This window comes from Fundulus heteroclitus, unplaced genomic scaffold, assembly GCF_011125445.2.
Source record: "Fundulus heteroclitus isolate FHET01 unplaced genomic scaffold, MU-UCD_Fhet_4.1 scaffold_59, whole genome shotgun sequence".
Lineage (NCBI taxonomy): Eukaryota > Metazoa > Chordata > Actinopteri > Cyprinodontiformes > Fundulidae > Fundulus > Fundulus heteroclitus.
Window position 1 is genome coordinate 1,688,312 of NW_023397022.1, and position 12,580 is coordinate 1,700,891.

General features: G+C 42.5%; 1 protein-coding gene across 2 annotated transcripts in view; it reads left to right on the top strand.

The window, feature by feature from the left end:
• LOC105922856 (kinesin-like protein KIF20A) overlaps positions 1-12,580 on the top strand; it is a 97,569-nt gene that overhangs the window by 44,092 nt on the left and 40,897 nt on the right. For both annotated transcript variants that reach the window (XM_036133181.1, XM_036133182.1), the window contains exons 19-20: positions 10,799-10,909; positions 11,009-11,132. In XM_036133181.1, the coding sequence (XP_035989074.1) occupies positions 10,799-10,909; positions 11,009-11,132 (235 nt within the window). The remainder of the gene's footprint in view (positions 1-10,798; positions 10,910-11,008; positions 11,133-12,580) is intronic.

Below are 12,580 nucleotides of genomic sequence, written 5' to 3' on the forward strand. Positions count from 1 at the left end.
TGCTGCTGCAGGTAAAGGCTCGTTAGCTCAGCAGAGAAATACTCTGTAATTCCGATAAAACTTGCTCGATAGCCACGCTAACGCTAGTTTCATCGGCTGAAGCCGCCATGTTGTTTAGACTGAACTGACGCGCTTCCCGTTGCGTCACACCTCAACCCGCCTCAAAGCCAACGCTGATTGGACGTTCGTTTGGTGAACGGCTCCAAATTTTCTTCAACGGAGAGTATCCAGACTGATCTGCGAGTGAAACCTTGAAAGCTCGCGAGATCAGGATGGTCTCACGAGGCTAGGGAAAAACCCCGTCAGACCGCCATTACAGTTTCCATCTCGCACACCCTACACTTTGGGAATTCTTGCTCTAGAGCAGGGGTTTTCAAATTCATTGAATGTGAGCCCCCCCTTGGAATAGGTAAAGATAACCACCCTCGTGTTAAAGTGCCCTTTAAATAATGATGACATTGATGATGATTATGATCAGAATAAACTTTTGCATCACCTCCCAGAAGTTGGAACGAAAAGAGACAAAAAAAAATGTCACACCTCACTTAGTAACTCTAATATTTTAGTCTAAATACTTTAGCCTAAATATTTTAGGCTAAAATATTAAACTTTTTATTTGTTTTCTTTAAATCCCACGGTGATGTTTAGTAATTTCTGCCAAACGCTGCAGCATTTTGATTTAATTAATCTGAATGCAGTATTTGCAAGCCATACTCTGATTGGATGGAAGAAAAACTGTCTGTGATTGGCCGACACCCGAGCGCGCGCCAGACCGGTTTTGAGCGTTGTCTCACTGCGCGCTTGGATTGGTTCCTGCGCGCTCAAAAAGAATGCACGAATATCGCTACAGAGTTGAGCGGCAGCGCTGTCTTCTCTCTTCTTCTCTGTCTTCTCGCGCCTCCCCTGTGACTCTTTGGCGCCCCCCAGGGGAGGCGCGCCTCACCTATTGAAAACCCCTGCTCTAGAGTATTGGCCATGTGAGAATATTTGAAGAATCTGATGAGGAAATGGGGATTTTTTTTTTTTACACTAATACTTTAACGTTTAACTTAATAAAGAACGTATATTAGTTCTAAGGTAGATTTTGCTGTTTAAATGGCATACTATGCAACATTTTCAGTTAATTAATGTGTTCCATACCGTTTTGGATGATTAAATGAGTCATTTCAGGTCGAACAAAGGTTTTCTCGGCCGCCCTGGTGGTCTGTGGGGGAAATACCGTACTTGCAATGGGGTACCGCGCGCAAGCTATTTTTAGAAACACAACGTCACGATGACGTCACATCACGTGGTACGCAGTGGGGCAAACTCCGGAAACCCGCCGCTGTTTTGCTGTAAAAGAGACGTGCGTTAGCCTAGGTTTTACTCGGTAAACGACTGCTTTTTCCAAATCTAAGACCATGGTTTTTAAACATTGTTGCTATGGAACGTGCAACAGCGACTTGAGTTACGCTGATCGGCCGCATATGAAGGATGTTTTCTTCAAGACTGCCAAGGAGAAATCTGTGTGCTGGGTACACCGGGGCGGTCGGCCTACACAACAGTTCAACCCGGAAAAAGTTACCAAATTCAAGTACATATGTAGCAAGCATTTTGTCGGAGGAAAGGGCACAACCGAAGAACATCCTGACCCAATTCCAGCGAGATCAAGTCAAGGTAAGAGTATTTTGGTGGCCGACATGTTAATAATGAAGCGCCTGCTACCATGATAGCATATAGGCTATCATGGTAGCAGGCGCTAACTTGATAGCCTGCTACCAGGATAGCCTACTCAAAAACATTTCAAATGAGACAAACATTAAACATATACCCATTCCTGGACGGTGATTGCAAACAACAACAAAAAAAAAACGGCCGACGCTGCCATGATCGCCGCGCAGGAAAAAAAAAAACAAAGCTTACCGTTCATCAACTCGGCCAGTTTTCCAGTCTTTTTAAGCCCTCGAACCTCAAGCCATCGTTTGAGCTGAAGGTTGGTGTGTTCTTCGACAGTGCGACCAGTAAACCGTGCGCCTGGGACATCGTCTTGGGAAAGTTCAACGGCTGTAAAGTCGGTCATATCGCTGGTTCTGTTGCGCTTGTAATAGCTGGGTACTCCGTGCGTTCTCTCCTGTATGCCCTACCTAAGCGGCAAAAGGGGCGTTGCTCTTGAGACGGTGACGTCACGTGCGCGGTACCCAATTGCAGGAGCCCTCGGCCCGCACCCACAGGCTCAGAAGTCTGTGTATCGCGAGAGTCGGTCTTGCTTTACGGCGAGAACTGCTACACGCCCCCAGTGAAAGGCATGCGGACAGACTGGCGGAGCGGGGGGGGGGGGGGGGGGGGCGTTACGTGGGGCTGTTATGCGGGGAGGGGTGAGTGCCGGGAAGGGCAAGGGGGCTTGGAACCTGTTTATTACTGCTTGCAGTTCTAGTTAGGGCTCCATGCCCGCAGGAGCGAGGGATGGTCATGCAAAGGCATGGCTGTTCGCCGGCTACCAAATTCAAGCCCCTGGCCTGTTACTTTACCTGCAATTTCCTCAGTACCTTAAACCACAGATTAACAGTGAATATGGTCAATTGATTCAAGCTGTTATAATTCTTTTCTGTTTGAGTTTTATTTCTTGGTATCGATTGTATTGGTATATCTGTCTGTTTGATTTCCAAAGACTTCCCTTTAGAATCATAATTTGGTGTACACCAATGTACTAAGGGTTTCAATTGTGCCGCATAAAGATAAGATAAGATAAGATAGTCTTTATTGATCTCACAATGGAGAAATTCACTCGTCACATCGGCTCATACAAGAAGGTGCAGAGTAGGGAAGGTGCATTCAGTTATATACAGTGAATCTTCATATATACAATGGATCAGAAAGAATACCAAAAAAATACAAAAAAAAAGGAAATAGGAATGGGCATATGATGTCTCATTTACATTCTTATTGGTCTATATATATATATATATATATATATATATATATATATATATATATATATATACTTAAATATATACATAAATATATATACTTAAATATATACATATATCTATGCGACTGCTTACATACGCACCTACGCGTATGTATGTGCATAGACATTGTATACATTTGTACATACATACATACATACATACATGTGGGCTGACTTATGTTCAGGTGGTGATAGCAGCAGGAGTCACTACATCAGGGTTATTGCACGGGTTGTAGGACAGTGTATTAAATAGATTATTGCACCTTGGTTATTGCACATTAATTATTACAGTTATGGTCACAGTTGCAGTTACAGTGCAGCATTGTAAAATCTGGTTGCAGCAGGAATGAATGACCTGCGGTAGCGCTCCTTTTTACAGACAGGGTGTCTAAGTCTGGCACTGAAGGAGCTGCTCAGCTCCTCTACAGTCTGGTGCAGCGGGTGGAAGGTGTTGTCCATGATGGATGTGAACTTGGACAACACCCTCCTCTTAGCCACTTCCTCCACAGAGTCCAGAGTGCAGCCTAGGACAGAAGTGGCCTTCCTCACCAGCTTGTTCAGCCTCTTTCTGTCCCGCTCTGTGCTGCCAGGAGCCCAGCAGACGACAGCGTAGAGGAGGGCTGAGGCCACCACAGAGTCATAAAAAGTTTTTAGCAGAGGCCGGCTCACTCCAAAGGACCTCAGCCTCCTCAGGAGGTGGAGCCGGCTCTGGCCCTTCTTATACAGGGCGTCGGTGTTATGTGTCCAGTCCAGCTTATTGTTGATGTGAACACCCAGGTATTTGAAACTCTCCACAGTTTCTATGTCCTGCCCCTGGATGTTCACAGGTGAGTGAGGTGGGGGTCTTCTCCTGTAGTCGATCACCATCTCCTTGGTCTTACTGGTGTTTAAGCACAGATGGTTCTTCTCACACCAGTCCACAAAGTCCATGATGACCGACCGGTACTCCAGCTCGTTCCCCTCAGACACACAGCCCACAATGGCCGAGTCGTCAGAGAACTTCTGAAGGTGGCAGCTGTCCGTGTTGTAGGTGAAGTCCGAGGTGTATAGGGTGAAGAGAAACGGAGACAGAACGGTGCCCTGGGGGGCCCCGGTGCTGCAGAGTGCCACCTCTGACTGACAGCCGTGCAGACGCACGTATTGAGGGCGGTCAGTGAGGTAGTCCATGGTCCAGTCAGCCAGATGTTTGTCCACCCCAGCGTCCTCCAGCTTCCCCCTCAGTAGCACCGGTCTGATGGTGTTGAAAGCGCAGCACTGGTATTCCTGTCTGGAAAAAAACAATTTCGGTGCTCCCTTGTGCGTCGCCTGCCGTTGAAAATATTGGGTTTCAGATCACAGCAGGGTGCGCATCACCTCCTATGTAGAAGGAGCTTTAGACGATATTTTAACATTTAACTTAAAAAATGTGTATTATTCCCGAGGTAGAGGTATTGCTTTTTAATCCTGGTCTCTGACACAAATGCTGTACCCACTTATAACTGCTCGCAGTTTTAGTTGGATATTATATTGATAATGTTATTCTAATCAAAGAAAGCTACAACGAAAAATGTTTAAAATGGTTTTGATTAAGGGCTACCAGCATTTAATGATTATAAAAAGCAATTTAATTTTTATTACTTAACAATTATTAACTTATTAACTACGAAAGATGAATGTCTAGTCAGTTGTAAGACTGAAGTAGACTTGCCACCAGTAAATGTTAATAACCTTTAAGTGTAATTGCACCTGGAATCATTAATCATTAACCACAAGCCAAGGAAAATAATGTCTCTTATACACTGCTCAAAACATTATTGAAAAAGCTGTGTTTCAACAATCAATAGCTTTCTTACAATGACCATCTGCTTTGATGTTTCTCAGTCAGGTTTCCATGCTTACCGCAGTACTGAGACAGTGTTCAATGACATCCACCTAAATACAGGCTGTGGAAGAAACATAATGCTAGTTTTGTTGGAACTCAGCTCAGTATTTGACACTGTTGACCATGATATATTAAACTGACTGGAGAGCTGGTTCGGACTCTCTGGTACAGCACTCAACTTGTTTAAATCCTAACTAAAGGACAGGGACTTCTTTGTGTCAATAGGTAACTTCTCATCAGAGCGGACAAATGCGGGGTACCCGAAGGTTGAATCCTGGGACCCCTTCTATGTAATATCTGTATGCTTCCACTAGCTGAGGTTAGAACAAGAAACAAGATTAGTTACCATAACTACACAGATGAAACACTCCATTCCGATATCACCAGGTGACTCTGAATGGAAGCTAAGAACAAATCAATGCATGGATGTGCCAAAACTTTCTCCAGCTGAACAGTAACAAAACTGTAGTTATTAGGGATATCCTGATCAGCATTTTAGGCCTCCGATCCTGATCCGATCTTTTAACCTTAGATCCGATCCGATTTCGAGTCCCGATCCGATATTTTGCCTTTAGTATTGAAATTGATAAAACTCAAATATATTTTAAGCAAGTAACTAAACTTTTTGAGTTATGAGTATGAGAACGTCGGGTCCTCATACAACCCTCACGGAAGTCTGTATATGATCGTTTGAGAAGATACATGCACATTTTCAGCCTACTGGAGGTCATTTTGCAGGGCTCTGGCAGTGCTCCTCTCGTTCCTCCTTGCACAAGGCGGAGGTAGCGGTCCTGCTGCAGGTTTTTTTTTTCATCCTACGGCCTTCTCCATATCTCCTGATGTACTGACATGTCTCCTGGTAGCACCTCCATGGTCTGGACACTACGCTGACAGACACAGGAAACCTTATTGCCATAGCTCGCATTGATGGTGCCATCCTGGAGGAACTGCACTACCTTACCTTAGCCACGTGTATGGGTTGTAGACTGTCTCATGCTACCACTAAAGTGAAAGCACTGCCAACATTAAAAAGGGACCAAAGCATCAGCCAGAAAGCATAGAAAGTAAGAAATGGTCTGTGGTTACCACCTGCAGAACCACTGCTTTAGTCGGGGTGTCTTGCTAATTGCCTATAGTGTCCACCTGTTGTCTATTCCATTTGCACAACAGCGTGTGAAATTGTCAATCAGTATTGCTTCTTAAGTGGACAGTTTGATTTCACAGAAATGTGATTGTGATCTGGATGGCATTAAATTGGCCTCTGGTAATAAAGTAAAAAACCTTGGTGTCATTTTTGACCAAGACATGTCATTTAAATCCCATATTAAACAGGTTTCCAGGGTTTTCTGTTTTTACCTCTGAAATATTAACAAAATTAGATTTTTTTGTTGTCTAGAAGTGATGCTGAAAAACTAGTGCATGCATTTGTTACTTCAAGGCTGGGCTATTGTAATTCTTTACAATAGTCCACAAAATACAGTTTGTAGGCTTCAGTTGGTCCAAAATGCTGTAGCAAGAGTTCTGATGAAAATTAATAAGGGGGATCATATTTCTCTTATTTTAGCTTCCCTTCATTGGGTCTCTTGTTAAATTTTATGAATTAAAAATTATAAAGCCCTTAAGGGGATCCATGACTAGTTGAATGTTGTTAGCCCAAATATGTTGTAATTTTCCTATTAACTTAAAAATTGCTGTTTGTAAAATCTTTATTTAATTTTTCACCCATGGAAGTCGCCAATTTTTCACTTGTGCAAGGTATGCTGGGTTAATGATGCGGTTATATCCTACTGGACTGGCAGCTACAGAGTTAACTCAGGAAGATTAACATTACCCAAGTTCTTTTTTATCGTATTATGTTTGACTAGTGTAAATTTAGACAAGGTCAGATGGTTGGCTGTAATTTCAAAACAAAGCTGAAAAAGTAAGGTGAGTCTTTGTTGCTTCCCACATTAACAAAAACACAACTTCAGAAGGACCCATATTTGTGGTCTCAACACTTCTCTCCAGAAGACTGTCATTTTTCCAAACAAAATAGATGACCGGTTGGCCTTACCCTCGCAAGTTAAAACCAACTGCTGTGCAGCCTATTTTTATCCATAAAGTGCCCAAATCTCACAATCTTACAAGATAAAGACGCTGGGAGAAACATCAGAGCAACACCGGAAGCCCTTTTAAATAACATAGCTACTGCCACCAGTATTGAATGTGAAATCACGGAACCGACACCGGACCGAAGACCAGACCCTAAACCTGTGTTAACGGACCGAAGACCGGACCGATCAGATCCTAAGTGTTAATTGGACCTGACGCTGGACACAGAGAACTACTTGCTGCATCACACAGTCCTACAAGTGGTACGTGTCATTCATTGTTTTTATTATTATTCAGGGTTCCCACGGGTCCTTGAAATCCTTGAAAGTTTGTGAATCTGAAAAAATAAATTCAAGGCCCTTGAAAGTTCTTGAAAACAGCCAAAAAAACACCTTGTCCTTGAAAGTCCTTGAATTTTTTTTGTGGGGTTGAAAGTTCACACGGATGACGACTCATGTGTCATTATTTTACTGCCACACGATCTTTTAAAATTATTTTGATTCCACAGACTTTTAATTTGCAAAAGTACGTTCGCTCTTCGTTAGTTGGTAGGTTACGGTTTAGGCCTACGTACGTCCAATAGGTTACATTCACGCAGTGTTGCCAACTCAGCAACTCAGCGTCCAGACTGCAAATGAAGGGCGCATGCGCCGGGATTGATGGCGCTGGTTGATCATAAGTAACTGAATTTGAAATATTTTATCTTAAATAAATAACGGCATTTGATTCACACAGCCACATGTTCATGTTTTACCGTGATTTGTAGGCACCTTGGTGGATCACAAGGGAAAAAAGAAAATGTTAAAAAAAAGTTGAAAAGAAAAAATTTGTTATTCCGCCATAGTGTCTCTTTATGGTTAATTTTGCCGGTCTCAAACCCGGGTAAAGGAGGAGGGTTAGTAAAATGCACTGAAATTGTGTCTTTAAAGGTATACTATGCAACCGGGGTTGATTTTCCAGCGAGGCTCCCCCCAGAGGGCGAAAGTAAAAGTGCACTGTCGTAAAGATGCTCAGCTGTTCTGGTTTCTCCGTCAAGCCAGGCGCGGTTGTTTTGAGCTTAGCAGACAGGCGAACGCAACGAAAAGTGGGAAAAAAACGGCAGTACAAACAATGACTAACACAGTGAACGTATGAACATCAAGCTTCCCGCATTGCTATATTGACGAGGCGGCGGCGGCCGCCGCCTCGCCGCCGCCGCCGTGGTAGCGTCTCGCCAACATAAAAAAAAAATAAAATAAATAATAATAATAATAATAAAACTCGATACGCTTGCATGTTTATTTAACGTTAACACTCGGTTCTTTGTTGTTGCTTTCGCGTGTGCATATAGTGAATGGCAGGGCAAAAACACATGGAGTTCTCGCCGTAAAGCGAGACTTCTCTGTGTGCGGGCCGTGAGGTCTTGCAATTGCAAGTGCGGTATTTCCCCCACAGACCCCCAGGGCGGCCGAAAAAACCTTTGTTCGACCTGAAATGACTCATTTAATCATCCAAAACGGTATGGAACACATTAATTAACTGAAAAATGTTGCATAGTATGCCTTTAACAAAGGTAACAAAAACCTGAGAATGATTTAAATATATCTCTGAGCAGCTTTCTGGCAACCGTGGCACTTTAAACAGAAGTCAAAAACTAGCCTAATCAAAGATGAAAGTAAGTGAAACAAATTGATATAATTCTGAACATCTCAATGCTGCACTTTTTTCTGTAAAATTCCATGAAACGGTAGGCTAATGTACATCTTATATGTAATGTAAGATGGCATAGCCATGTACTGTGGATCAATATAAATGTAGGCTATAAATTAAGTCCACTTTCTTGCATTGCTTCTGACCCAACAACTTCTATGCCGTTTAGTCTTTTATTGAATTTGCATTGTATTAAAATATGAAAACCTATTCAGCGGTCACAGTAGGTAAATGCCGCCACGTGTGGTCCTTGAATCTGAGGAAATTGGTCCTGGAAAGTCCCTGAAAGGTCCTTGATTTTGATGTTCACCAAGGTGTGGGAACCCTCATTATTACTACTACTACTTTGTCATGAATTTCAATGCGATCTTGTTCAAACTGAAAAGGTTTAACATTACTCATTCCTGTTTTGACTGGACGGAGCTTGTGCTTGGACCTAGTATACATAATTTTCCCAGAATGCATTGCAGCGTAAACAACATGCCGACTTCTGTGCAACCATATTTTATTTAAATTTATAAAAACTAAACAGCTTACAGTATTTGTACCATTTTTTTTTATATATCTAAAATTGCTATTTCTCAAATAAAGTCCATTGTTACAACCAGTCATGGATAATTTTAATAATGAAGCTTTATCACATATCAGAGATTTGATTACCCATATGTTCCAAACAAAGCCCTTTGCTTTCAGACTACAGGTCTACTAGTGGTTCCTAGAGTCTCTGAAAGTAGAATGGGAGGAATATCCGTTTTGGTAACCGCCTCCTCTCCTGTGGAACCAACTTGGTCTACTTTGAAGACTAGGCTTAAAACTTTAATTTTTGACAAAGCTTTTAGTTTAAGTGGCTTACGTTACCCTGAGCTATGTCTATAGGTATGCTGGGTTTAGGCTTGTGGAGGACATCAGGGTCTATTTTTCTCACTCTGCTGAGTTCTCCTGCTGTTTTCCAATTTGCATTGTTTGTTGTTATTTCAACTTTTAACTTTCTTTTGTCATTTTTTTTCTTCATAGTAGGTACACCTGGTCTGGCATTCTGTTAGCTGTGACATCATCCAGGGGAGGTGGATCATCCGCTATTACCATCTAACACAAAGGATTCCTGGATCAGTGTGTGCTTCTTTGCTTTTTATTTCTCTGCTCTATCTTCTTTTACTCCCAGTTGGTGGAGGCAGATGACCGTTCACACTGAGCTTGGTTCTGCTGGAGGTTCTCCTCCCTGTTAAAGTGGAGTTTTCCTCTCCACTGTCGCTTCATGCATGCTCAGTATGAGGGATTGCTGCAAAGCCATCAACAATGCAGACGACTGTCCACTGTGGCTCTACGCTCTTTCAGGAGGAGTGAATGCTGCTTGTCAAGACTTTATGCAATCTACTGGGTTTCCTTAGATGGTAACATTTTTGACTAATCTGTATTATTTGATTGAATTTGACTTTGTAAAGTTCCTTGAGATGACATGTATTGTGAAATGGCACTATATAAATAAAATAGAATTTAATTGGTCCCTTTGTTTTGTTTTTTACCAGTGTACATGAAAGACCTGTTGTTGCTGGTCTATTCATCATACCCAGAACCAAACCTGGAGAAGCAGGATTTAGTTCATTTGCTCCACAAATCTGGAACAAACTTCCAGACAATTGAAATCAGCCGAAACACTCCTTTAAATCAAGACTAAAAACCCCACCTGTTTAGAGTTGCTTTTGGCCCATTGACCAACTTATTTAATGTATATTGGTGCTTTCACTTGAAACAATTTAATGTTTGTTACAGGTCTCACAAACAGTGACTGTTTCAATATCTTTATGATGTTTTTGTTTTTATTAAGTTAAAGCACTTTGAACCGCCTTTCTGCTGAAATGTGCTATACAAATAAACTTTGCCTGACTCCAATGCAGCCTCTATGTTTTGCTATAAGCAATTTGTATTTGCACACAGTGGGAAAAAACGGGCCGATCATGTATCAGAATCACAGAGATGCCTAGTTACATTGGATTAGTAAGACCTCGTAGTACAGCAAAATATAATAGGTAAATTGCAGGGGAAATTTTACTCTACAAATTACTGACATGGGCGATCCGCACAAAATTAACAACACAGACAAAGCTCATCGATTATTACAAATCATATGTTGTCCCCAGTTAAACTAAACCTGCCAGAATAGGGCTTTATTCACCAATCTTCTTTAACTGTTATAACTTTGTCTTCCTCAGAGTCTGGAGCAACAACAGCAGCAGAAGTTATCAGAGCTGTCAGAGATCTGTGAGCAGAAAGATTATGTCATCAGTAAACTTCAGAAAGCATTGAGGAATGCCACATGTGACGTAAACACAGTTTCTTCCTCAAGTGGACTGTTTCCAGTCGGGCTTTCTCTCATGGTCCCATATCCTAACTACTGCCTGTCCTGTTTTTTTTTTTTTCAGATGCAAACCACCTGTAGCTGTGGGAGAGGCACAAAGGGAGAAGACAACAACAAGGAGCAGAAGGAGAACAGTAAGCGCCAACAAGTTGACACAGAGGATCACAGAGAAGTGACTAAGAAGAGAGGTTTGGATGTTTTTCTCTAATTATAATCATATTTCCTCTGAAAATTCTGAGTGGACATCCACATTAGTCCCTTGTCATGTTGTTTTAAGAAGTCTGCATTTAATGTCTCAGATCTGGAGATGTATGTGTAAGCATCTTTATGTAGTTGGGTTCTGCATGTTGATGGTTCCTGTCTTGAAAAGGATACTACGGTACTGCAACATTAAAGGTCTTCTGCAACACTAGAACCGTCTCGCAGTCAGACTAAAGTTGAAGAGGTGTTGTAGAATCACAGAGAGCTGCTCTGCACAGGCCTTCAGGACTCTGGGGGTACACACCATCTGGACCTGCAGCCTTAAGCCAGGCATACACTGTACGATATTTTCAATTGTGGTACTCATATACAGCTAAAACTGTACGACGAAAGCACAAGGTTTAAAAGTTCACTGCTCACGATATCTGTTCTTACACTGTGCGGCCCGACGAACGATCAAGCTGAAACTCGGCCCAATCCAAACATTTCTTGCACGACTGAAGAATCGGCCCGAAAAGGGCAAAAGCTCGTACAGTGTACGCCCGGCTTAAGTTCAGGCTCTCTAGCCGACTCTTCACCTGACTTGTAGAGACAGAAAACTGGAAGGAGGAGGCAAAAGGAACAGCACCACCTTCTGATTTGGTTGAAAGCAAACACGCAGAAGCAGAAGGGACCATGGCTGAGGTGGAAGATAAAACGCGAGGGGTGGAAGGAGGGTGGGGTGTCTGTTTGGCTGCGGGCAAGAGAGGAGACTGCTAACCTACCATACTTTTGGGACCATAAAGCACATCGGATTATAAAGTGCACCGTGAATTAATGCGTCTGTATTTCTTTGTCCACATAAGTACATATTCTACCCAAGTGTGTAATATCACTCTGCCCCTCCGGTAGAGTGACCAGATGTCCCTAATTTCCGGGGATAGACCCTGTTTTGTATGGCCTGTCCCCGGCAAAAGCTGTCTCCGGAAATGTCCCCGATTTCAGTGTATCATTAAGGAGTAAAAAAAGTTTAGAGCAACAACAGGTATTTATCTGGTCGTGCCACTGTCCTGACCTAGTAGAGCTTTGCCGAACGCACCTGTCGGCTTTGTAGTTCAGAGAAAACAAACCAACCCCCAAGCACAGATTCTGTGCTTAACAAAATCCGTGACTTCCCCAGTTTTCATTGGGGGGGGGGTCAATCAGGTGGTGACACAGTGTACCGTAATGCTCCAAATATCTATTGAGCGGAGCGGTTTAATTGCCAACCAGTTGTACTTACACATAACAGATTTTTGTCGCATTGTACCACATAAAATCGTTCAGTAAGCACAACATATACAAGGCGCACCGGATTAAAAGGCATACCATCAATTTTTGAGAAAATTTAAGTGTGCCTTGTAGTCCGAAAAATACGGTACTTCCATTACTGAACCTATTGAAAATTGTGGTCAGT